The following is a 26,538-nucleotide window of genomic DNA, read 5'->3' as shown; positions in this document are numbered from 1 at the left end:
CACGGCGAGGTGATCTCCACAGTGGCCAAACCTCCAAACACACACACACACACCACATGTATATAAATGGGTGAAGTGAGAAGAGGAACCAGCTGAGCATCATCAGATGAAGATGGAGAACCTCGGGTTAAACTGTGTGTTTGCAGCTGCATTTACACTCAGCATCTGCTCTGCTGCTCCCATGGAGTGTCACTTCAACTCCAGAGGTGAGAGAACTCCTTCTCCAGCATCATCTTCAGCCATCTCTGTTTGCTTTATTGTTCTTCATGTTTCTGCAGCTCTGTGTGAGTTCGAGGGGAGGCACTTTTCTCTCGGGGAGACCTGGGTGGATAACGCCTGCATGCACTGCACCTGCCTGCACCCTGTGGGGGTCGGATGCTGCCAGACGTGAGTACGCAAACATCTGGAGTATCAACATTTCAGAAGATGAACTGGAATAGGACAATGTTTAGGGAAGGGTTCTCAACTGGGACCCACATTTTGCAAAGGTCATTAAATCGTGACCCACTTTTTTTTTTTTAGAATTCAACCTACAAACTTCAGTTTTTCAAAAATAGCTGAAAACACATATATCATATTTTTAAAAACATAAATCTATATTTTCCTGTGCAACATGAATTTCACAGCATGCCTTTCAAAATAATAGACAAGTCCAACATGAGAGACATTAAGTACTTATTTATTTTTGACCAGCTGTCCGCAACCCACCCAGTACAGGTCTGCAACCCACTTTTGGTTCCCGACCCACCCGTTGAGAATCGCTGCATTGGAGAACTTGAGATAAAAATCTGTTTGTACAATAAATAACTTTATTAACAATATGTTTAGGTTTCATTTATTCAGACAAACTTTTTTTGGGAAATTTACTTTAAACTCCTGACATGTTTTGACTGCCAGGATTGCTTTAATGTATCGTAAGGATACATCAAAGCAATCAGTAGATGCCTCTGAGGAAGACTGACAGTTGTCGTTGCATATCGGGCTCAAACGGGGCTGTATTACAAATGCATTAACCATTTAATTCCACTGTAGACTTTTCAGATTAAGACTGAAACTGAAAAACAGGAGAATAAAAATACAAAATCTCTACATTTATTTACAACTAAAAAGAGAACAAACCATAACATGCATTAAATCCTCAGCTTCTGAGCTAAACAAAAACTGCAGATACATTGCTGCAGATTATTTTTTAATACACTTGTTATATGTCAATAAATTTCCATAAAACACTTTTTATAATAACCGCATTTGTGATTAATGATTAACTTGCAAACCTTCCTTCGTTCTGATCCAGGGTGCACCGGCCCGTGGACTTCCCTGCATGGTGCACAGTGCGGGTGGAACCGGTGACGTGCAAAGTGACTCTGGTCCAGACCGTCGACCCACGTCTGCCTTGCTTCCCTGGTGAAGAGGTGTGGGACCCGAGCCACAGGTCTTTCGAGCTGCAGCAACATCTGGAGCTACAGCAGCAACAGCTGGAGCGTTAAAGCCCATGTTAGAAAGAAGAGTATTCAAATATGTGCTGAAATCTACAAATAAGGGACTTTAAATCGTGCTTAACATTTCTTAAATAATTAAAACTTTTTAATGCTAAAAAACTTCTGTCCTCTTGCTTTAAAAGACTTTTCTTTGACATCAAAGTCCTATTGTAAATATCAGCTGGTAGATATGCATATTAATATATATTTGTGTTGAACTTGTCCTGCTGTAACCTATTTACACTTAAATAAAAAATGATACTCAATTAAAGAATACAAGTCACATTTATTAATTTTTTCCATCTGCATATACAGCATTTTGTACAAGCCCCCCAAAAAGCACAAAGAGCAAATAAATAAAAGAAACGTCTTTCCTTTCAAGCCTTTGTTCCATAAAATGAGAGAAAAGTCAAAAGAGAAAAATGAAATGAGCAGCTGCAATCCTCCTATTTCTCACACTAACTGAAAGCGCGCGGCGCTAACTCAGTCAGATGTTGATGCTGTTGGTTCCCGTGAACTGGGACACGTAGGACGCCAGCGCCGGGTTAGTGGGCAGAACTCTGATGGGCAGGTTCCAACTGAAAGTGTCCACGTCCACGTTCTCCGCCCCCGACCACACGATGACCTCGGATTGGTTCTGCTGCACGGTGGGCGGTTCCATGGGCTCGCGGGCGGTAACGAATTCAAAGTGAAGGCGCCACCGGAGGTTCACTGTGGGAAGAGAGTGGAAGGTTAGAGACGTTGATGAATCGTGTCCTAACGTTTAAACATGTTTTAAAAATCAATTTTAAGTCACTGAAGATAAACAACACAATAATTTTTGTGGTCATTTTTTAAAAGAGAAGCTAATGATAAACTTTTTTCCCTATACTAATGTTAATTATTTTATTTTATTTATTTAATCTCTCTGTTTTAAATCTTGATATATCACCCAGCCCTGAGTTGGATATTTAGCACGAATTCAAAACGATGACCTATAACCTTTCTTAAGTGTAAACTATATCCATTCATGTTTATATTATAATCTATAATTGACTTCCGCATAATATTTGAACTGATGAAGTTGTTTTCAAATGTTAAGTCAACTAAAAACACAGCAGTTTTTTTGTCTGAGGTTTGAAACAGACTGACAACTGCCAGTCTTCGTTGGAGGTGTCTGCTGATCACTTTGAAGTTTCCTTGACTTTTGCATTAATATTATTTGAAGTGATAACAATGTTTTTAAACATTAAGTCCAACCAAAGATACTGAGGTTCAAAACAGTAGAGATGAGAATGTAACGCGTGACGCGGCAGACTGACCCACATCCGTGCTGAACCCTGGCGTGACGTTGAGTGGGACGGGCAGAGAGAAGTGACTGGAGGCCGTGTGGAGACACGACTCCTGGTGGCGTCCGTGTCCGGTCACGCTGAGCGCCTGGCCCGGCCGCCGCTGGTACTGCTCCTGGATCTCCTCCTCGCTTTGCAGGCTCACAGAATACTGAGGAGCACACGGACGCCGTTAGTAGAACCGTACAGTTCATCACACGCGAGAGAACCTAAGTGAGTGTGTCACACACCTGGAGGCAAGGAATGTCTCCCTCTGAGAAGTTAAAGGTGCCGATGATGTCCTCCCCAAGTCTGTAGACCGTTTTAAAGATGCAGAATTTGGCGACTTTCCCACGCATGTTGGTGATGTTAAACATGTCTGGAAACAGGATAAAACCATTTGGACTCGTTATTAGGGCTGTAACGAAATCTGAATTTCACGATTCAGTATAATCCTGGTATTAACCTCACGGTATGATAATTGTGGAAAAGCTCACGGTTTTACAGGAAGGCACACAGTTTGCAGCAATGCAAACAATAACAAGAACAATGACCTTTGAGAAATTGTCTGTTCACTATTTTGACAATATTTATTGTCATACTTTTAGCTTTATGACATAAACTGAATTCTGCCTACTAACAGATACAGATTCTTTAGCTAAAGTGCAAAAATGTAAATAGAGTTAGGAACACTCTTAAAGGCAACACAGGTAAAGAAATAATCTATTAACAATAAATACATTTTTAAAAAAAATAATCAAAGGAGTGCAAACTGCCTTATTCTGTGTTTAGATTAATTTTAGGTTTTTCTAAATAAAGAACAATTCAACATTTGAGGTTAGCAGTAATCTGAGCATTTAAAGTATCCACTAACTTTTTAAAACCCTCGTTAACAGAAAACAGGTGAAACTGTGGCGTCTCTTATTTCTTGGGCCCTTGAGCTGTTCTGAGGGAGTTTGACTGTAAATGCTTCTTTTAGAGTTTTTTGACCAAACTACATCGTTTGTTTGACACAATCCTTGAAATTCTCGGGATGCCAGTTTAAGTGGTTTCTTATGTTGCTCTTATTCTAGAAAAGTAGGACATTGTACACTTGCAGTGTTTGCATATCATCCACCTTTTCTCCTTTATGGTTTCTTGATGCTGTGAAACCAAAATGTTTCCACACCTCTGACTTGCAGCCACTGCATCATGCACAAATTCTAGTCGAGTCTACACACTCCTCTGTTTCTAACTCACTCTGCTGGCTGCCACAATCCGCCATATTTCCTTTCTGCTCTGACCTCGCACAGTGGCACGCCATTGGCTCAACCGCATTTAACCTATGACGTCGCCCCAAAGCATTATGGTACTTGAAGTTTACTCTGAAACGGTCCGCAACAGCCGACCCAAAACTCGCTTTTTGGCACAGGAGCTCATTATTTTATACCGTGACACAACCACAACGATATCGCGGCACTTGTAATACCGGGGTATTGCGATAATGTCAATACCCTGACATTCCTACTCCGTATGCGGTCGAGGACGGTAAAAAGAAACAAAGATACTTACGAGGACATCGTCTGGACGTGGTGACCATCAACATGTCCAAAGCTCTCTCCAATGAACGAGCATCCCTCCTGCTCGCCTCCTCTTCCTCCAGGAACGGGTTGGAGGGAGACACTTCCTCATCCTGTGGAAAAGGAGGCTCGGGCATGCCTGGAGATCATGGAGTAAAAAAAAAAAATCAACATCGGAGTGTTTCACGGCGATGGTCTAGACGAGCAGGTGGCTCACCCTGCAGGACCAGCACCCTGAAGGGAACCCGGAGCAGTTTGATAGGAGAGTTGACCCTCTGGCAGCCGATGGTCAGTTTGTAGACGTACTTCACCGCCTGACCGCGGAAACTGGGCGGCCCGTCCACTGGAACCATTTCACTGTAGGAATCTGCCACCAGAGGCGTGTCGTGCAGAAATCAGCAGTGATTGGACCAGATCAAATGATGAATTTCTCATTTTTTTTTTTGCTTTGTTTTGCTTTTGAAAATATTGTATCAATCACCTGATGTCAATCAATCGCTGACTGAGCACATAGGCACTGTAGTAATTACTCATATATATTAACTTGTAGTTCACAGCCTTGACTTCATAACACCCAACGTCAGAAAAGGTTAAACTGGTTACCCTCGGTCTAATTTTGTGCAGTCCCCCAAAGTAAATGTTCCAAATGCCCAAAAATAAAAAAAATATAAGTATACAATATGACTCCAAAAGCACACAAAAGGACAACAAAAATACACAAAAACACCCAAAATAGAAATTTACAATATGTCTCCAGAAACACACACAGGACAAACAAATGCACACAAGGACAACACAAATATACAAAATTCCAACAAAAACACACAAAAGACAGAAAAACAAACTAAACACTTTCTTTCCTGCATCAATGCACAGATTAGTCATTACTGTTTTTGTTTGTTTTTTTACATGTATAATTTAGGATGAAATGTGATATATTTAGATTTTAAACACTTTGAACAGAGATATGAAAGAACATACATGTTTTACTCTCTCCAGGGTCCAGCCGCAGGTCACAGAATAAGATCTTGGGCGGCGTGTCCAGCACACACAGACCTCGCTCTCCTGTACAAGACCAATACTCATGAGTCACAACAGAACCGTTAAATCGGCTCAATTCCTATGTGAAAGTGTCTGATTCCAACCGAGCTCTGACTGGTTGTTCTCACCTCGGCTAGGGATGAGCACGGTGTCGCTCTCAGCCTGGACATCCTGCTTGTTTCCCTGAGCTGGCAGAGAGACTCTGTTCTCACTGACGTGGAACTGACAATGGATCTGTGCACTGGCCCAGGCCAACATCTCACTGGAACAAGAGAAGAAACCAAAAAACTACTGTTTATATCCTTCAAATATATGATTGATTACACCCTTACATTAAAGGAATGACACTTTGTTACAAATTTGTGTCAGAAACATCCAATTATATAACTTATATCAACTTTTAGCCTCAAACGCACGTAATATCCCTTTATATGTATGGGCATCACCATTTTGGAGATTTCAGCCAATCAGAGTTTGCGTATCGTGTTGTCACGTCAGGATAACCCTGTTTTTTTTGTGCTTAGTTACGCACCATTCAGTTACTTGCGCATAAATCCTAATAAGGCCAGTAGACGTTTATTTGCAAATTGTTGCTAATTACATTTTCAATGTTCATTTAATTTAAATTCCCAAGTCGGAAATTAGAGAGGGCCACTTGTCCCTCAATTTAGCCAAGAATGACCCCCCAAAAAAAACGCATTCCATGGGCCAAAACTGCCATGTTTGTTGTCAACAACTTAATATTCTCTGGAGCGGAACATCGTTTACCTAAGCTCTGCACGGTGTGAACCGCACACACCGCCGTCTGTGTGTGAGGTGTTCGTCACGGCTACCAGAAGCTACTATGCTGCGATAAAACACAGACCGCTACTCAGTTAAAACCAGACAACCATCCAACAAAGGGAAACTCAACTAATGCTAACTATGCTAAGCTAATACACAGACTGAGCTAAGTGCTAACGCTAACCACTTTATATAAGGAATAATAGACCAAGTAAAAAGAACACGTCGTACTGTCATCAAACCACAGAGAGCCATCAATTTGTTTATGGTCAGATTTAACACTTGTATGAAAGAATAAAAGCTAAACATGTTATACGTTGTGTGAAATAAATATGAGCATAATAACTAATTCATCCCAATTTGTGAAACGCAATATTTTTTAATTATAATTCATCAGCAGTAAAAACACAATGCTTTTAATGTGCTTTTTTTTTTTTTTTAAATAATTTTATTTCAAGTGAGGAAATAAATGAATTACATACAATAACAATAATAGTAATCCACATGCACTAATATATTCCATAAAATATCAGCTCATGAGCTGTTTGAGTCAGCAGTTATTGTAGCCTTTTTAAATGTGTCTAGTGTTGATGTATTCACATTTATTTGGTAAATGGTAAATGGACTTGATTTTATATAGAGCTTTATCACCACACTGAAGCAGTCTCAAAGCGCTTTACATATCAGCTCATTCACCCAATCACTCTCACATTCACACACCAGTGGGACAGGACTGCCATGCAAGGTGCTTGTCGACCACTGGGAGCAACTTAGGGTTCAGAGTCTTGCCCAAGGACACTTCGACACATAGTCAGGTACTGGGATCGAACCCCCAACCTCTCGATCAGAAGACGACCCACTACCACCTGAGCCACGGTCACCCATATTTGTGTTTGTAAGGAACCTGTTTACACTAAGTTGTTTTAATTTATTTTTTTATTTGTAGTTTTTATTTATCATGATTTTTATCGTTATCGCGATAAATACTAGAAATTATCGGGATTTTTTTTTTTGGGCAATATCGCCCATCGCTAGTGTCCATCGTTTAAAGTGCGTTTTATTGCATTCCAGCGTTGAGTACAATAAAAGTGGCTGTTATATGAATCTGTGATAGTTTAATAGAGGTGTTCAGACCTGCTGGCAGAGGTAGAGAGATGAGACATAGGGTTGGTAAAGGTAATGAGACACTCCATCAGCTCCCCGGCCAGAAACACCGGGCCCCGGGCCATGGAGGCCACCACCTCGATCATCTGTAGCGCCACAAAGTCACAGTTAGTACATGAATGAACACACAGTTCACACTAAAGTGTTTTTAAATGGATGATGAATTCCAGACGACTGCAACAAACACAGCTCTACTCAGACACAGTGTTAGCCTAAATGCTAACGGGTGCTGTTTTCAACGCAGTTTGTTTACTTACCTTTGTCCCAAACCAAACAATGACACGTCTTTTGCGTTGTTGTGGTTTTAAAACACACAAGAAAGTAGCTAATATTCCAATTAGTTATACATGAGACGTTATTTACAATAGTCCGAGCACAGCTCAGCTAGCCAGCTAGCTTCTCAGCTACTGTAAACAAACCGTCTGTACGAGGAGGCGGTCACCAACTAAACATGAACATTTTCAAATTAAAATTCAACAATGGATACATTTATTTATTTTAAAAATGTACTTTAACTACTCCCTGTATGTTAATTAGCAAAGAGCCGAAAAACAAAAGCGGAATTGAAATATGGAATATTTGGTAGGTGTTTTATTTCATTTGGTGTCTAGTTTAAATGGTGATAAGTGCAACTTCCGTTTGTGTTAAAAATATAAAATAATAAATTTTTCCTGTTGTACGGTTTGTTAATATTGTACTGTTGAATTGTATTCCTGTGATTTTTTTTGTCGATAAAGTTCTTAATAACAAAAAGTAAAAACATAAAATAATAGCTTTAATGAGTTCAAAACAAAACAAAACAAGAAATGCCTTCACTACAATTTCCAGAATAACTTTATGATTATTAATTGTATATGGGTGTGTGTGTGTGTTTTTTTTTTAACTGTGTTATTTGTAATATGTATCTGTCTTTAGATATTTCAATATTTGCTTCTGTTATTCCTAACTTTCACGAAGTCAAATCACATTATCTCTTGGATTACCAGATTTATGCGTGTGCAGTTCATTGTTCCATTTTTTGTTCTTGATTATGTATTATTTATTTATATATATTATATATGTTAGGTTAACTGTGATTTAGCTTAATCTGTCCATTTGTTATGACACACACAGAAAATTGTTTACAAATTATTTTAACACTAATAGCTTTAGACTGTACTCTGTTTACAAGATTTCTGCTGTACAAGAAAAATGGCAAATAAATAAATAAAATAGAAGAAAAACGGAAGTATGCTCAGACACTATTAAGAGACAAAAATAGGGTTTTTGGGGACGTAATAATATTATTTATCTTTTTAAACTTTGTTTTCCCTTCCCTTTAAACATTGTTACTGACGGAAGTTGTCGTGATGCACCTTATTTGTTAATTTACAATATTTAGTTTTTTATTTTCCTTAAATGTTCCCCTTTTGTTTTTTGTTGTCCTTTGATTTTTAAGAAGTTGGAAGTGGAGTTTATTATCCTCATCGAGAGTTTTTTTTTTGTGTGCAAATGTTCAATAAAAGTTCCCCAAAAAATATGCTACTCACAAAAGTTAATGACCATTTAATCCTAACCAGAGCCGTTTATAATTTGCAATAATAATAATAATAATAATAATAATAATAATAATTTCCGGGAACTATTTGAGTCTATTTAGGTTTTCCGTTGTCGTAACTCTCTCTTAAACGGCTCTGATCCGGACACCAGTTTTACTAAAACACCGACCCTTTAAAAAAGCATGCCGAACCATTAGGGCTGTTGCCATGGTTGCAATGAAATAACCATAACTTATGACAAAAGAAAAACTAAACAGTGCTTTGATAAAACACAAGTTGTTTTTAAAATTGTTTAAAAATCCAATACAAAATCCCCCCCTTCCGGTCGCAGTATCAATGGTATCGTCCAACGGGCATGGCTGTGTTTTTAAACCCAGTGTTTGGTTTGTTAAGGATAGAAAGGTTAAGCGGTTTTAAAACTAAGGTGCGTGCAACTGCTCGTGTGTATGCATTTTATATCATGTAATAAAGTGTTGAATAGTGTTATTAAACTGTGAAAAGTTTCAATAAGCGCAGGGGCTGACGACACTGCGCCTTTCAGACAAAGCTGAGGGAGTGGGAGTTCTTGAGGTGATTTGTATGCAGGACTCTTTGCTAGCTGGAGCTACAGGGTCCTGTCAGAGGTCGGTTCGACGCCTGTGTCGGATGACAGCCTTGTTCTGGTATTTCCTGACTCTTTATCTCCCTTTAGCATCCCGGAAAAACTTTTAAAAAATAAGAACAGCTCTTCGGGAGGCTGTTTAGATCTACCTATTACAATATTTAAATGCTAATAAGCAGCTAAAATGTAGTTTTGCAGAGCAGGATGTTGGCCCTACTGAATGCAAAGCAGGTAAATTATTTGTATCCATTCATGTTGTTGTTGTCTGGTTTCATTGTAGGAGTCCCTGATGACCCGGTGGTCCAGCTGTTGTTTTTGACATCTGCAAACATCCAGGTTTCATTTCACGCCCCTGGTGATGGAAGAATGTTAAGAGGCTGAGCTAACACTGGGACCTGTAACCTGAATGGCCAGTTCATTGTTGCACACGAGAAACCAGTTTAACTCCTTGTTGCTCTCCATAGCTAATGCATCTACTTCTTATTCTTCTTCTATGGTGAATGCACGGCTAAGCTGACTGACAATTACAAAAGTCTCCTAACATTCTAAAAGGCTTGGAACCATGGATTCAGACTGGGGCCAGAGGTCCTCACAGGAGCTCATGAGTAGGTACGTCTCCAAGGAAACTGGATACAAAGTACCCAAAGAGGGATGGCGTATCTGTCTGGCACATGAGTTCAAAGAGAAGAGGAAACCGTTCCAAGCAAAGGATGTCTCCTTGTCCAACATTTTCAAGCATGTTGGCCTTGGAGTCAGGTGAGGACAAGCTCGAACCACACGTTTCATTCAGAACACCTGTTTATGTTGATACCTCTGTCATAGCAACCGTTTAGTCTGCTACGTAACCTAGATATTCAGGTTACCAATGTTCAACACCTCAGGGGGCTTAAAGAGCCAAAGAACGGAAAGCTGTAAGCCGTGTTGTAAATGTCTTACTAACGTACTACTCATATTAAATCTGACGTCAGAATGAATGTGTAGATAGTATGGAAAGATGGAGTACGCAAGAAATACCCAGATGTATACGATATGGGGACATTTGCTAAGTATGCACGGTGGCCACACTAGTCATACTCAACCAGCCCATGATGCTTTGTGAGCGGAATGTAAAATGGTTCTGGGACCGGCCTTAAGCTAAGAGTCAAATATCCCCTTTTCAAAGCAAAAGCATCTCTTCTTGTCTTCCAGAGGGATATTCCATAAAGGAGGGTTAACAAACTGTGTCTATTCATAAACACTGGGTCAACATACCCAGCGATGGGAAACTCTGGGTATCGGATTCCATTACAGTTGATATGAAGTGGGTCATTCAACCCTGAGTATGGAAACCTTACTTTTGCGCATCCGCGTGATAAAAAGCCATCATCAATGGATCAGAGACAATGTTGCCATGGTAACATACTCAGAGAAGAACATACCTCGTGTTTAGGAATGAGATACTCAAGAGTTTCCCTCATTTGAGCCTGAACATACTCAGAGTTTGAACATAACCCGCTTTATTGAATACCCCTCACTAGTTACTTTTAACTCTTTTGTAAATAGGGATCTTGTTTTGAAATTAACCGGAAGTTTAGTCAGTAGTAAATGGCGGATAATTGGGAATTTCTGAAATGTGGGAATGAAATGTGCTTTTGCGAGTTTTATGGATCAAATGAGCACATGTTTCTCTCTTAAAATGTTTTCAGAACATTCAAAGGTGGAGAATCACCAGATATTTAGCCTCAGTGTGCTACAGGTTTTTGTCGTAGGTTCCAAATGCATCTTGGGAAACTTGGAAGTACAGTATACTTCGCTGGGAACGCTCATCATCCTAATCATACTTATAGTATATATTCATTGAGTGTGTAGTGCATAGTATGGCGTGTGCCATTTTGAACACAGCTTTAGTTTTGCCAAAAGTTTCTATAACCAACACGGATTTCAATGTAAAAGTCTTGAGTTTGGTTTTTCAAACTTTAAAGTCAGAAACCAAACATCTGACTAAACGTAAAAAGCTCAAACCACCGCCAGGTGCCAAATCGAATATTCAAACTTTAAAAATTGAAAGAAAATTCTATCCACATTAATGACAACGCAGTAGGTCCAAATGAATGGACACACACATTTTTATGAAAAATCACATTTTAATGCGCAATCTGGATTAGACATTAACTGAGTAAAATTTCATAAAGATCGGTCAATTACGAATTGAGATATGAATTTCGGAAATGTTGTCAATGATGAATTTTTTAAATTTTTTTAAACTGATCCAAAATCAGTAAGTTGACCCAGATCCCCACCAATTTCCACGGCCTAAGGCATATGTGTCAAACTCAAGGCCCGGGGGCTAAATTCAGCCCTTTTGAGCATCCAATATGGCCCGTAGGAGAAAGTAAAGATGATTAAGAAAACAATAATTATTGTGTAAATTACACAATAATTCAGTTGTAGATCTGTCAGCCACTCCGAAATTACATATTTAATGAAACTCCACAATATTTTTAGGGCTTATATCACACAATGGCAGTTATTTTTAATCACAAATTAAATTAAATGAAGAAAATCCTGCAATTTATCAAAAAAAAAAAAAAATGCTCTAAATTACCCAAAAAATCTAAAGAATTTAAAGTGAAGTTCCTACAGGGACTGATACCTGTCACTTTAACTCTTGGATAGCGTTGTCGCTTTACATATTTTACATATCATGTGTATGTGGAAGTGGAAACTCGGGCTCATTAACGTTAAAAATGCTTCTTTTTTTTTTTTTTTGGCCTAAAATCTGCAGCCCCATTTTAGGTCCAACTGTTCTTATTTTGGCCCCTGAACTAAACTGAATTTGACACGTCTGGCCTAAGTTCTGTCTTTAGTTAACGTTTTGTCAAAATTCTTTACATAATTTTGACATATTTCTGCTAACAGAAAAACAAACAAACAAACCTTCTTGGCGGAGGTAATCATAAGCACCTTTAAGGACCTCTGAAGTCCCTATACTTACAGTTAAGGGAGTCGAGATTTGATATTGGTATCGGATATTAGTGCGATATCGGTAAAAACAAGCATTGGATTCTATCGTCCTGCATCTAAAACCTGTGATATAATCACTCCAATTCATCATTAGATTTTATTGGATTTATTGAGGTTAATTTTCATTCTCTTCTCATTTATTTATTTTTTATATTTTATTCAAATGTAGATTATTCTTCTGTTTAAGGTTAAAATGTCTGTAACCCATTGGTTAATAATAAATGAGTCCGTTTTTCTCATTCCTACAGTTGCTGACTATTGTTCTGGTTGATCATTCACAGAGTCACATATTTCTTTGATTCTTTGTTCATCTTTGAACTTTATTTACCTGCAGCTGAACAGAGAATATCAAAGCTCGCCTTCATGAAAAGGACTCACACACACTTTGACTTTTTTTAATCTTTCTCGTGACCCGTAGCAAGACGAGAGTTTCACTCCCTTTGGGATCGTGTGTGGTTTTTCATTTTGTAGTCAGAGCGTAACAAAGGTTGAACTGACTTCCCACAAAGCTGGGAATTTCCTTTATGTAAAACCTGCTGTAAAACAAACAGTGGGGTTTCATAAACACACACACACACACACACACACACACACACACACACACACACACACACACACACACACATACACACACAGAGTATGGCTTTATAACTGAAGGCTTTACTCTGTGTGAGTTTGTCTTAAAAAAAAAAAAGGAAACAAATTGTTTGCTATCGATGCTATGATCGATCTTTATTTCTAGTGTTTATTAAAAATTGAATGTCAATGAGGCGAAAGAGTATTTTTAGCCGATTACACTGTTTTTTTTGTGTGTAATTGTTGTTTTGTTTGTCATTTTGTGTATTTTCCACAATTTTCTTCAAAGTTTTGTGCAGTAATTTAGTGCATTTTAGTCGTTCAATTTGTGTATTATGCATTTTTTAAACCAATTTTTGTATTTTATTTTTATTTTTTAAATTTGAGTTTATTGTTGGTATTTTGTGTGTTTTGTCATTTTGTGTATTTTTTTTGTGCTTTTTTTAGTTTTTAGTTTTTTTAAGAATTAACCCATGTGTTTTGGGAGTAAAAATTTGTATTCTTAACCAGTTTCTGTGTTTTTAAAAAAATGTATTTGTGTTTATTGTTGGTATTTTGTGCGTGTGTTTTGTCATTTTATGTATTTTTGTTGTTTTTCTTAGTGTTTTGTTTGTTTTTTTAAAATTAATTTGTTTGTTTTTGGAATCAATATGTTCATTTTAAGCCAGTTTTTGTATTTTTCTTTAGGTCTTTTATGCAATTGTTTTTTGTCATTTTGTGTATTTTTGATGTTTTTTTGTGTGTGTTGTTTTGTTTTTTGTATTTTTGATGTTATTTAGTTGGTTTTAGCCATCGATTTATGTATTTATCTGATTAGTGTGTGTGTGTGTGTACAGGTATCTGAAATGGTGGTACAAGAAGACAAAAATCGAGAAAAAGGCTCCATTTATCGACATGTTTGGTGCTCAGCCCTTAAATCAAATCTACGGTGAGTTCAGTTCCAGTTTTGAGCTCAATATTTAACAATCTCATGTGAGTTGTGTGGTTAAGCACATCAAATAACGATTTAGATACATTTTTAATTCCTGCCTCCAAAACTAATGTGATGACGCAATGTTACGTAAAGAGGAATGAAAATATATGCAACATTCTACCAACCAGTCATTTACTCATTTAACAAGTTATATTGCATTTTAAAGAGTTTGAAGAAATAAATGATCTAATGTCAAAGAACAATTGGTCTCAATCCAAGTATATGATTATTAATGGGAAATGTTTGTAGAAAACTTGTAGTTTTAGTGGACTTACCATGATCCACCATTCTGAGCTACATTGAGTTAATTATAGACAATTTTTTAATGTAAGTTGCTTTAGGTTGGTTTGTTTATTGTTGTTGATTCTTTTGATTTTGTATGTTTTGTTTAATTTGAAGAGTATTTATTTATTACCTTTTTGTAGTGACCAGTGGGGATCCAAATATCTAGGCTGATTTACATTTATTTGCCGTTTATTTATATACTAACAATAAAAACTTTAAAAAAGAACATTTTTGTTCCTTTTCTATATTTTCTGTTGTTTTTCATTGTTTATGTCTTTGTTGTGTGTATTTTTGGAGTTACGTTGTGGATTTTTGAAACCAGTTTCTGTGTTTCATTATTTTTAAATGTGTGTTTATTGTTATTTTGTGTATTTTTTGTTGTTTTGCTTGGTGGGTTTTGTTTTTTTTTTTTTAGAATCAGTTTGTGAGTTTTTGGACTCACTTTGTGTATTTTTTGAGCCAGTTTCTGTATTTGTTTATTTATTTTTGGTATTGTGTGTATTTTTTGTTGTTTTACTTAGGATGTTTTTTATGTTTTGTTTGGTTTTTTTTTTAGAATCAGTTTGTCTGTTTTTGGAGCCAGTTTCTTTATTTCATTGTGCTTGAATTGAAAGGTGCCCCACTGGGGGGTATCGGAGGAGGAACCATCACCAGAGGATGGAGGGGGGAGTTCTGCAGATGGCAGTTAAACCCAGGAATGTATCACTACAAGACAGTCAACACCAACCAGGTACGGAACAAACACATAGTTGAATGAATCAAATGACATTTATGTCGAACAATAGGTCAGACAAATGAAAAATTTGAAAAACAATTTCTTTAATCCCACCCCCTTTTTCTAGTTTCCTGCACGATTATTTTCGAATTATCAGTTCACATTTCCTCCTGTGAAAGGTGTTTAAAGTTTAAGGCTAAAATATGTAAGGGATTTCAAAAGAAGAGAATAACATAGTATTAGTGGTGTAACCATTTGTTTTAGCAACGATTTGATTCGAATCACGACTCGTTGCCGATTTGATTCAAAGATGATATTGGTTTATTTAGAACGATTCGATCTGAAATCGATGACTTTTTATCCAAAATAATAATTCACCCAGTTTGACTGAAGTAAATCTCTGGATTCTGGACAGTGCAGGTGAGATTTTCATAGATTCCTGATGTTTTTTGTAGGGGAATTGTCTAAAAAAATTGATTATGGACATAAACAAACAAGCAAACCACATTTTCATTTCATTTGAATGAAGTCCAACCAACACAGGATGTTAACTTTTTTGCTCTCATTTTCAATACTCAATACATAATAGGTTTACCTGGCTCTTCTGCTTGTTTTTCCAACATAATAATACAATATTAATATCAAAAATAAAGTGCAACCAAGATCTGTTCAGGTTAAATGAGCATGTGTTTGAACCTGATACTTCTCCTTTTAACATGATACTTATCATGAGGCTTCTGCAGTGCTAACACTACCACCACTGCTGCTGTAGTGAACGCTGCTATAAGGGTCTGGTGGTGGACACAGCGAGCGACTCCTTTATATAATATCTCTGTCTGTGCTAAAGCCAAAGTGTTTCCACTGGACAACAAAGGTGGATTATTGATCGATTTCTCACTCGCCGGCTTCTCCGTTTGGTTTGTCGTCTGTTGGCGCGTTACGTCACAGACGGTAACATCTTTTCAACAAGCTTTTTAAAATGCATCCGTATAAAGTCTGCTGTTCTTAAATCCAATGCGTTATTTCCTTGTATCGATACAATTTATTGATTACCTTTTGAATGATTTTCGATTGAGTAGTGTCATCCGTAAGGCCAACCTGCTGAGCACAGATCGATGTAGTTGGATCGTAGGAACATCAGGGTTCTCGTCAGAAATTTTTCACAGTATAGGGGGATCGCGTGGCCGTCAATTCGACGGTGTTCACATCCGTGCGCCTGCATGTAGAATGATCTGTTGCGAGTTAGAAACGTGATGAGCAGCTTCATGTGCGCTATGTCTGGTTGAAGCTCCGTTTATATTGGATGGTACACACACACACAGGCAGCATCGAGGGCAGCTACAGCCTGTAGGGGTTCTCGGGTAAAGACTGAAGGATCCGAGCAGATCGCCTGTATTAAATATGTGTCTGATGAATGTGTTTCTGGGTTATTCAGATTAAAAAGAGAGTTTAAACAACCCGTTCACGCCTGGAAGTCTCTTTTGTGTCCAAGTGTGGAACAATTATTACGACGGTAACGACTTAAAAAGAAAAAAACAACAGAAAATCCCCCCTATGTTACTGAAAACTGAACGTAGGAGGCGTCATCGCGCCATAGGGGCCAAATTACAACGTTGGGGGCCCCTACGCTCAACATGAGTCAACAGCGCTGGTGAGAACCCTGAATATAAATCAGTTCATCAATATAAAGAATGAAATGTTACACCCTTAAAAAGTAGACATTTGTTGACATTATGCGTATGCAAAAGTTGCACTTATGGAATATTTGTAACTTCAGGCAGGTTACCAGTTTTTAAACGAGCATAGTTAGCAAACTGCAGGGCTAATGAACTTTGTGTATTTTTTCAACACAAGCTTTTTCACTCAGAGAGCAGCTGAAAGTAGAACAGATACCAACATTTTTAGCAGATTCGTGTCTTATAAGTTATTTGTAAGAAAAGGTGGAACAAAAATGTTCAGAATAAAATCACAATATTACACAATAATTCACTATTTTCAGCCACTGTGTTTTGTCTCAGTTGTAAATTCTGACTTTGGTTGTTTGTGTGTGTGTGTGTGTTTTTTTTGTTGTTGCACTAGTTCACTGTGTGTTTGCGTAGAGATGGAAACACTGTTTACCAGCAGGTGCTCTCTGTGGAGCACCCCCCCGCTTTCCAAAGCTGGAACTGGGGCTACTGTGGGGAGTACGCCTTCTACCACGCCCTCTACCCACGCGCCTGGACCGTTTACGACCTGCCTGGACAGAACGTGACTCTCACCTGTCGGCAGATATCTCCCATCATTCCTCACGATTACCAGGTGAGATTGTTGGGTTTTTTTATGTAATGTTCCAGGTTTGATTCCCACACTGTGATGTAAACTCCCCACCCCCATCCCAGGACTCCAGCCTCCCGGTGGCCGTTTTTGTGTGGGACGTAGAGAACAGGAACGACTTCACACTGGACGTGTCCATCATGTTTACGATGCTGAACGGATCAGGTCTTAAAGACGATGAGAGTGGGGGGCACTGGAATGAACCGTTCCACCTGGAAAAGGACGGGGAGGCAGTGATGGGGGTCGTCCTCCATCACTGCACCACAGTCAACCCGTACACTCTGTGTATGGCCGCACGGCACCAGGTAACATAGAGTTATGACGAAGCTCACTGCACAGCCAAAGAGTGTCAGTCACTCACTCTATACATTATTATTATTATTATTATTATTATTATTATAGTTTTTTTTTGGTTTTTTTGGCGTTTTGTGTCATTTTGTAATTTCATTTTATTCCTTTATTACATTTAATTTTATTTGTTCATTATATTTATTCTTCATTATTTTTCCTTTTATTTATTTATTTTTGTAATTTAATTTTATTTCTTTGTTATTTTTATTCTTTACTATATTTCATTTACTTTTCTTTATTAATTTATGTTTCATTTTATATCTTTATTATATTTATTCTTCAGTATATTTTATTTTTTTTCTTTATTATATTTATTATGTTTCATTTTTTTCCTTTTATGTTTATTTCTTTTTTATATTTATTGTTTTATATTTTATTTCTTTATTATGTTTAATGCATTTCTTTTGTCTATTCTTAATATATTTCATTTTATTTCCTGACTATATTTAATTTTATATCTTTATTATGTTTCATTGTATTTTATTATTTATTAATATTCAGAAATATAATTTTATTTCTTGTGTTTTTTTTACATTTCATTTAATTCATGTATTATATTACATTTTATTATATTTATTCTTTTTATATTTCATTTATGTATTATGTTTATTCTTATTAAATGTATTTTTTATTATATTTATTCTTTATTACATTTGATTTCTTTATTCTGTTTCATTTTATTTATTATATTAATTCTTTGTTTTATTTATTCTTTATATTTGTTTTTATGATGATGAATTTTTCATGGAATACAAAATGTTGTTTATCTTTGTGTGACGGTTTTTAGCTAACGGCGTTGTCACTTTGTGCTTTCTCTGTAAATGCAGTTTATCTAGTTTTATTTATGGAGGATTTGTGTGACGTTTCCTTTCAGCCTGATCAGGTGATCAGTCACCAGACAGCGTTCAGTCCAAAGGGAACCGGGAGTGGACTATGGAGTGACCTCATCACTGACGGACGCCTGGACTCTCCTACTGGTCAGACTGGGAGGAAAATGACACGCATTGATGAGTGGAAAACATCTTCCTGACACGTTCTGGTGTTCTCACTCATTCCAGGGTCCAGCAAACCAACGGCTAAAGGAGAAAGCGTGTGTGCAGCGTTAGCGGTTAGCTGCTCTGTTCCAGCTCAGAGCAGAAACACGCTGGAGTTCAGTCTGTCCTGGGACATGCCCGAGTTCACGTTTGGATCCCGGGAACGACAACACTGCCGGTACGTCACAGGAAGAGACACCGGAAGGCGCTACACGAAAGGCTCTTTTTCTATATTCCTCTTCTACAATCATTTTTGTGTTTATTTGTTGTTTATTGTATTTTTATGTAAATTTGTAAATGTTTATTTATTTTTCTGTGTTTTTGTTGTTGTTCTGTATGTTTTCTGAGTTTTTTTGGTTGTCTGTGTATTTCTGTTGTTGTTTTGTGAATTTTCTTTGTTGTTTTTTGGATTTTTATTGTCTTATTTTTATAAATTTTATATTAAAAAAAAAAAAAAAAAACATTTGTTGTCGTTTGATGTATTTTTGTTGTCGTTTTGTGTTTTTTTGCCATTTGCTTTTGTATACATGTGAGTTTTTCATTTTCAGTTATGCATTTATAAAAGGCTTAACGGGGAACTCGGGTTCGTAAATTTATGAATGACAAATTTAAAATCCATGAATCCTCAAATCCTGTATTTTGTAATTTTGTACGTTTTTTGGAGCTGCTGTGTGTATTTTTATTATCGTATGATGTGTTTTTGTTGTAGTATTGTGTATTATTTCTGTCATGTACGTCTTTGGAGGCATATTGTGTACTTTTGTTTTCGAATTGTGTGTTTTTCTGTAATTTTGCATGTTTTTTGGTGTCAAATTTTGTATTTTTGTTGTCTTTTGTGTATGTTTCTGTCATTATGTAAGGTTTTGGAGTCATGTTGTTGATGTTTATTATTTTTGTTACTTTTGTGTATTTTTCTGTAATTTTGTAAGTCATATTTGTTGTCTTTTGTGTACGTTTCTGTCATTATATAAGTTTTTGTAGTCGTATTGTGTTTTTTTTCTGTCATATTGTGTTTTTTTCAGCCTTTTTTTGTACTTTTGGTTTACGTTCTTTAGAAAATTCAGTTATTATTCTTGAATGGATTTCACAAATCTATGTAGAACATAATAAATGTATTTTCACATTGAGTCCTTTACTGATCTAAGATTTCACGCTTGTCTTTGTGCAGGAGATACACGCGTTACTTTGGGAGCGGAGGGGACGCGTCGCCCTCTCTGAGTCACTACGCCCTCACACACTACACCCAGTGGGAGAGAAGCATAGAGGAGTGGCAGACGCCCATTCTACAGGACGGGTACGGGTACTTTAGCTTTACTCTAACATCCTGAACGCAGGGTTTGACTTCTTCTATGGTTCCACAGCTCTCTTCCTTCCTGGTATAAGTCGGCCCTGTTTAACGAGCTCTACTTCGTGGCTGACGGAGGCACCGTGTGGACGGAGCTGCCGGAGGACGCCGACGTCAGCGGCGGTTTACGCAGCGAGGACGGAGGACTGCCCGCCCAACCCGACATCATTAAAGAGTTCGGTCGCTTTGCTTACCTGGAAGGTTAGCGACGAGCTACTCAAAGATGAGGCTCATTGTTAAAAACAGACTTTTTTATTTTCATTTTTATTTACATTTTTTTTCATTTTTATTTAAAATTGTTTGTTTTTTTCATTAAATTTTTTTCTTCTTTTTTCCCCCATTTTTACAAACTAGTAAAACAAACTATTATAACCTTAGTCACTGGTTTTAAAAGGAGTTTTTGAAAACTGTTTTCATTTTCATTTAAAATTTGTTAATTTTTGTTTGAAAAAAACATAATTTTTTCCCCATTTTTCATTTAATTTTTTATTTTTTTCTTAATTTTTTCAATTTTACAAACTAGTAAAACTATTTTAACCTTTTTTTAAAAAAAAAAAAAAGTATATATATTTTTTATAACTTTTTTTTTCATTTTACGAATTAGTAAAACAAACTATGTTAACCGTTCATTACTTTAATTTCCAGGTCAGGAATATCGAATGTACAACACGTACGACGTGCACTTTTATGCTTCTTTTGCACTTATCATGCTGTGGCCCAAACTGGCTTTGAGTTTACAATATGACATCGGTGAGTGAGATGATCATAATAATAATAATAATAATAATAATAATAATAATAATGATAAAATGTTCAAGAGCTTGTTTTTCCATGTAGCTGGAGCCGTGGTTCAGCAGGACCCGACAGTGCGTCTCCATCTGATGAACGGTCAGTGTTCTGCAGTCAAGACCAAAAACGTGGTTCCTCACGACATTGGAGATCCAGGTATTAAAAATATCACCTTCTAAACACACACACATGTCCAAGTTCATTCAGACTCACACATGCGCCTTTTAAATCAGGCATGTGAAAATGGAGGCCCACAAAGCAAACGCATACAATTTTAACAAAAACACACAAAATTACAGAAAAATACATGAAATCACGACAAAAATACACTAAATGACTAATAAAAAATTTTTCAAAACAAGTTCACTCCAAAAATACACAAAACGACAACATAAATGCACAAAATTACAGAACAATACGCAAAACACCAAAAGACAAAAACACACACAAAGTAACTCCAAAAATACACAATATGAAACAAAACTTCACAATATGACAGCAAAAATACACAAAACAACAGACATACAACATAACGACAACGGAAATGCACAAAATTACCGAAGAATTAATGAAACAATAACAAAAATACACAAAATGAAAAACATGAAATTACAGAAGAATCTGCATAACAACAACAGAAATACACAAAACAACTTCAAAATACACAAAATGACAACTAAGATACACAACATGACAAAAAAAGTAAACAAAATAACTTCAAAAATACACAATACGACAAAAAATGCACAAAACGACTCCTAACAACATACAAATTTAAGAAAAAAATCCACAAAAAGAAATCAATGCTCAAGCGAAAGCACAAACGCAGAAACCTACAAATATGCACAAAATGACAGAAAAAATATGCGAGATGACAACAAAAAGAACAAAATGAAAACCACAAAACCTTTGATGTCAGATTGGTGATTATTCTAAATGTTGACTTGATGAGTGTTGATAATGTGGCCCTCAGATCAGATCAATCACCCGTTGGTGCTGATAACAGTTGCTCTGTCTCTGCTGTAGATGACGAGCCCTGGCAGAGAAGCAACGCCTACCTCATCCACGACACGGCCGACTGGAAGGACCTGAACCTGAAGTTTGTGCTGCAGGTTTACAGAGACTTCCATCTGACACAGGATGCCCAGTATCTGCAGGACATGTGGCCCATCTGTGTAGTAAGACGCTAGCTGTTAAAACACTGAAGACAAGACTTTTCCGATTGGTTGCAAATGTATTTATTCGTTGTCGTCAGGCGGTGATGGACTCAGAGAAGAAGTTTGACCTGGATGGAGACGGTTTGATTGAAAACTCTGGGTATCCTGATCAGACGTATGATGGCTGGACTGTTACGGGACCAAGGTGAGAGATATAGGTGTAGGAAAATGCCGAAAAACATGGAGGAATTTGTGAGGGTTTTTCTTTTTACATTTTATGTACAGTATATATTATATATATATATAATATACATTGTATTTTTGCACATTTTTCTCACTAGTTTTTGGTTTTTGCAAGGCTTTGTGTTTTTAAGAGTCATTTTGTGTATTTTTGCTGTTTTGTGATTTTCTTTTCGACTTTTGACTTTGTTTTTTGTCCCATTTTGTGTATCTTTGCTGTTTTGAGCATTTTTTTTTTTACTATTTTTTTATTTATTTTGGGGAATTTTGTATTTTTTGGACCAATTTTGTGTATTTTTGAGCATTCTTTTAACTATTTTTAAAAAAATATTTTTGAAGCATTATGTGTTTTTGGAGTAATTTTTGCTACTTTTGCTGTTTTTTGCATTTTCTACCATCTATGTGCTTTTTGGGCCCATTTTGTGTATTTTTGCACATTTTTTTAACTATTTTTTTTGTTTTCTTCAGGCATTATGTGTGTTTTAGAAGCATTTTGGGTATGTTTGCTGTTTTGTGCATTTTTCTATTATTATTTTGTTTTTTGGAGGAATTTTATGTTTTTGGACCTATTTTGTGTATTTTTGCACATTTTCTTAACTTTTTTGGGAGGCATTGTGTGTTTTAAAAGCATTTTGGGTGTGTTTGCTGTTTTGTGATTTTTTTCTACTATTTTTTGTTTTTTGGAGGAATTTTTATTTATTATTTTATTATTTATTTTTGCACATTGTCTTAACAATTTTTTTTGTTTTCGGGAGGCATTATTTATGTTTTTGGAGTGATTTTGTGTATTTTTGCAGTTTTGTGGATTTGTCGACCTTTTTTTTAATATATTTTTTTTAATTTTGTGGGATTTTTATTTGGTCCTGATTGATTTTTCATCCGTTTTCCTGCTTGAGTTCTGATATGTTTTGTGCTGCTGTTATCTTTCTTGTGTGCTCCAGTGCTTACTGTGGAGGCCTGTGGTTGGCGTCTCTATGTGTGATGTGTAAAATGGCGACGTTATTAGAAAAGCAGGACTCCTGCCTCGAGTACAGGGACATGTTGGACCGAGGCAGCGCTGCTTTCGATAAACTCCTGTGGAACGGTACTTTTATTTTTTATTTACTTCACTTATAACGCTGTGGCATGTTTATATTGAACACAACATGAAAACATGTCGCACACTTTCTCTCACACCTGTATATTTAATATATTTTTATAAGGCACGTACTACAACTACGACAGCAGCAAGAGAAACTTCTCCAACAGCGTCATGTCCGACCAATGCGCCGGTCACTGGTTCCTGAAAGCATCAGGACTGGGAGAGGGAGAGTATCAGGTAGGACGTCTTGGAAGGCATCGCCATGGTTACAGCTCATATTGACCAAGTGTTTTAGGTGATCTTTCTAATTAAAGTCCTTGTGGATCTGATAAACTTTCCACTGGAACGGTAAAACACGTTAGAGCAGCTCTTCATCTTTATATCTATTCTTGTCGTCATTTGTATATTTTTCTCAATTTCTTTAGTTTTGATCCATATTTGTGTTTTTGGATTCATGTTGTGTATTTATTTATTTTTTTCATCTTGTAACTGTTTCTGTCATTTTAAGCATTTTTTTGTGACTCATTTTTGTTGTATTTTGTGTTTTTGGAGTAATTTCTTGTTTTTGTTTTTCTTTTAATACATTTTTCTTTAACTTTGTTTCTTTTTGAGTTTCATTTGGGGAATCTTAAGTGTTTTTCCAATTCCCTACTATTTTCATGTTTGAAAGGATTTGTGTTTTTTTGCACATTCTTTTAACTATTTTTTGTTTTTTTGGAGGTTTTTTGGAAGTCATTTTATGTATTTCTGCTGTTTTTTCTACTATTTATTATTGTATTTTTTTTGGACCCATTTTTTGTATTTTTGCTCATTTTCTGGTTTTTGGGAGGTGTTATGTGTGTTTTAGAGGCATTTGGGGTGTTATTTCTGCTGTTTTGTGCATTTTTCTTCTATTTATTGTATATTTCTGTTTTGTCCTTTTTCCTAAAATGAGTTTTGTTTTTTGGAGGCCTTTAGTGCGTTTAAAGTCATTTGGTGTATTTTTGCTCTTGTTTTGTGTATTTTTCTGGAACCGCTCCTCAGAAAAGAAGTGTCTTACCTCCATCACGGGCTGGTGGTGACGCAAAAACATTGTATTGGCGCTACCTTTGTGCGGGTGGAATTTTCCTCCTGGGAATCACTATAATATCCTCTTCGTTTCGCTCTTATTTGCTTTTGTCACGCAGTTCTGGGATGTAGGAAGAAGTCTTTTCAATTATTAAACCGCATGTTAAACAAACAAAGCCAAAATTCCAACTTTACACCATGTTTTTTTTCTTCTTCTTGTTTCCTTCCAGGCGTTCCCAAAAGAAAAAATCCAACGTGCACTGAAGTCTGTGTTTGACTTGAACGTGATGAGCTTTGCTGGAGGACAGATGGGAGCAGTGAACGGGATGCGACCGGAGGGAGTTCCCGACCGCTCCAGCGTCCAATCAGACGAAGTCTGGATCGGAGTCGTTTACGGACTGGCAGCGACGATGATCCACGAGGTGAGAGGGTCTAGGACTAGGAAGGCCGTCATGTTAAAAGTGCTGTTAATCGAGTCAGTTACAACACCTGTGAAGGCTTTTTTAAATGACAAAGTGGTTTTCTGTTTGATTTCCTTTTCTGTTAGATGTTTTTACTGGCATTTAAACTTAACAAAATCATGCCAAACATGCTTAATGTGGATATTGTTACTACTTTTTTTTATTTCTTGTTGGACCCATTTTGCATATTTCTGAGCATTTTCCTAACTATTTTTTATGTTTATTTTGTGTATTTTTACTGTTTTGTGAATTGTTCTACTATTTATTGTGTTTTTTTGGTCTTCTTTTGAGTATCTTTGCTGTTTTGTGCATATTTCTATTATTTTTGTGTTTTTTAGACCTATTTTGTGTATTTCTGTGCATTTTTTTAACAATGTTTTTGTTTTCGGAGGCCTGTGTGTTTTTGCTGTTTTGTTCATTTTTGTACTATTTATATTGTTTCTATCTGTCTAAGCCTTTTCTCAAGCTGCATTTAAACTCACTGACAATTTCTATACTTTTTTAATTTTCTTTCACACAAATACTTTTCCCATTCTCATAATTTTGTATGTACCAACTTTTCTTCATTTGTACTGGTTTTTCTTTACTAAATAAGTTGATTAAACTTTATTCCTGTCTTTTTTTAATGCATTTATGTTTGGAAAAAGTCTAAAAAATTATTCAATAATAAAAAATTTTTATCAAGGTGTTGATATTTTCAAATGTACACTGTTAAATTAAGTTCCTGTTCAATGACTTTGAGCTCACATGCTCTAATCAGGAGAGTTAGTCCTGTTGCCGTGGCGACCCAGTTGCTTATGAAGTTTTTTTACGCAATTATTTCTGATTGCAGTTTGTTCTGTTGTCATGGCGACCTGCACGTTGTGTTTGAAGTTGCACCAGTGGCCTTTGAAGTTTTTTATGCGATAACTTTTGATTGCAGTTTGTGCTGTTGCCATGGTGACCTGCACATGTTGCCTTTGAAGTTTTTTTACTCAATGGTTTCTGATCGCAGGGAATGCGAGACGAGGGTTTGCGCACAGCGGAGGGTTGTTATCGCACCGTGTGGGAGAAGCTGGGCATGGCTTTCCAGACACCAGAGGCCTACAGCGAGAAGAACATCTACCGTTCTCTGGCCTACATGAGACCTCTGAGTGTTTGGGCCATGCAGCTGGCCCTGAACGCATCACACGTGGATCAGAGCACGTCAGCGCAAACTAAAGCTGCAGAGCAATCATGAGATGACAGATTACATGAAAGATCTTTACAAGAAGTCTACAATCACTCTGATATTCTTCCCTCTTTTGTGCAGGGCATTAGACAGAAGGTCCAAAAGCATTCTTATAATAAGCATGTCCACACTATTACAAATATTATAGGATTTATGTCCGAGCTGTTTTCAATGTTGCAAGATTTTGATTTACTTCAGATTTCTGATTTATTAAAAAAAAAAAAAAAAGTCTTTAATGAGGGCATTTGGTGCCTTGATGCATGTTGCTCTACAATTTGTTATTAAAACGGTTGAACTTTTGAATGTTTTTATTAATTATGACAATCATGGAAAGTAAAGACCAATAAATAAAAGAGAAGTCTGATTTTTGTGTTTATGTCGTCACTGAAAACTTGTGTGAAATGGGTTGTTTCGCATGGTGAATGTGATCACTTCTGTACGCCGAGCATGAATTAAAGTCTTCATTATTTATATTTATATAAATTGA

General features: G+C 36.7%; 3 protein-coding genes across 6 annotated transcripts; 2 read left to right on the top strand and 1 right to left on the bottom strand.

Moving 5' to 3' along the window:
- msmp1 (microseminoprotein, prostate associated 1) lies at positions 1-1,538 on the top strand. The gene is made up of 3 exons (XM_028473927.1): positions 1-206; positions 279-387; positions 1,295-1,538. The coding sequence occupies exons 1-3, from the start codon at positions 107-109 to the stop codon at positions 1,485-1,487; spliced, it is 402 nt and encodes a 133-aa protein (XP_028329728.1). The 5' UTR covers positions 1-106; the 3' UTR covers positions 1,488-1,538.
- Positions 1,539-1,787: 249 nt separating this feature from the next.
- On the bottom strand, positions 1,788-7,930 carry rgp1 (GP1 homolog, RAB6A GEF complex partner 1). Of its 2 annotated transcripts, none has more exons than XM_028473925.1 (9): positions 7,590-7,930; positions 7,303-7,418; positions 5,514-5,647; positions 5,326-5,409; positions 4,562-4,711; positions 4,337-4,483; positions 3,037-3,164; positions 2,780-2,957; positions 1,788-2,189 (listed from the first exon to the last, which is right to left on the bottom strand). In XM_028473925.1, exons 2-9 carry the CDS (start codon positions 7,416-7,418, stop codon positions 1,966-1,968), a joined length of 1,161 nt encoding a protein of 386 aa, XP_028329726.1. In that variant the 5' UTR covers positions 7,590-7,930; the 3' UTR covers positions 1,788-1,965. The 2 variants fall into 2 exon arrangements, with proteins under 2 accessions (XP_028329726.1, XP_028329727.1); XM_028473926.1 differs by having other exon boundaries at positions 2,053-2,189; positions 2,784-2,957.
- On the top strand, positions 7,308-26,415 carry gba2 (glucosidase, beta (bile acid) 2). Of its 3 annotated transcripts, none has more exons than XM_028473924.1 (18): positions 7,308-7,439; positions 9,752-10,227; positions 13,887-13,978; positions 14,923-15,038; positions 17,103-17,321; positions 17,402-17,641; positions 18,562-18,664; positions 18,746-18,899; positions 19,890-20,015; positions 20,083-20,267; positions 20,712-20,816; positions 20,904-21,011; positions 21,882-22,033; positions 22,111-22,217; positions 23,194-23,336; positions 23,455-23,570; positions 24,611-24,802; positions 25,836-26,415. In XM_028473924.1, exons 2-18 carry the CDS (start codon positions 10,034-10,036, stop codon positions 26,058-26,060), a joined length of 2,577 nt encoding a protein of 858 aa, XP_028329725.1. In that variant the 5' UTR covers positions 7,308-7,439; positions 9,752-10,033; the 3' UTR covers positions 26,061-26,415. The 3 variants fall into 3 exon arrangements, with proteins under 3 accessions (XP_028329725.1, XP_028329723.1, XP_028329722.1); XM_028473922.1 differs by lacking the exon at positions 7,308-7,439 and adding an exon at positions 9,409-9,532; XM_028473921.1 differs by lacking the exon at positions 7,308-7,439 and adding an exon at positions 9,554-9,702 and having other exon boundaries at positions 10,024-10,227.
- Positions 26,416-26,538: the final 123 nt, after the last annotated feature.

This window comes from Gouania willdenowi, chromosome 18, assembly GCF_900634775.1.
Source record: "Gouania willdenowi chromosome 18, fGouWil2.1, whole genome shotgun sequence".
In the NCBI taxonomy this organism is placed as follows: Eukaryota; Metazoa; Chordata; class Actinopteri; order Blenniiformes; family Gobiesocidae; genus Gouania; species Gouania willdenowi.
This window is presented reverse-complemented; position numbering and strand designations above follow the sequence as displayed.

Bases quoted from the DNA above. Each gene is read 5' to 3' on its own strand.
- msmp1 (XM_028473927.1), top strand. From the start codon at position 107: ATGAAGATGGAGAACCTCGGGTTAAACTGTGTGTTTGCAGCTGCATTT. The intron at 207-278 runs GTGAGAGAACTC...ATGTTTCTGCAG, and splicing joins GTGTCACTTCAACTCCAGAG to CTCTGTGTGAGTTCGAGGGG. The intron at 388-1,294 runs GTGAGTACGCAA...GTTCTGATCCAG, and splicing joins GGGGTCGGATGCTGCCAGAC to GGTGCACCGGCCCGTGGACT.
- rgp1 (XM_028473925.1), bottom strand. From the start codon at position 7,418: ATGATCGAGGTGGTGGCCTCCATGGCCCGGGGCCCGGTGTTTCTGGCC. The intron at 3,165-4,336 runs GTAAGTATCTTT...TCCTGTTTCCAG, and splicing joins CACGTCCAGACGATGTCCTC to ACATGTTTAACATCACCAAC. The intron at 2,190-2,779 runs GTCAGTCTGCCG...CTCTTCCCACAG, and splicing joins AGGGTTCAGCACGGATGTGG to TGAACCTCCGGTGGCGCCTT.
- gba2 (XM_028473921.1), top strand. The intron at 18,900-19,889 runs GTACGTCACAGG...GTCTTTGTGCAG, and splicing joins CGGGAACGACAACACTGCCG to GAGATACACGCGTTACTTTG. The intron at 20,016-20,082 runs GTACGGGTACTT...ATGGTTCCACAG, and splicing joins ACGCCCATTCTACAGGACGG to CTCTCTTCCTTCCTGGTATA.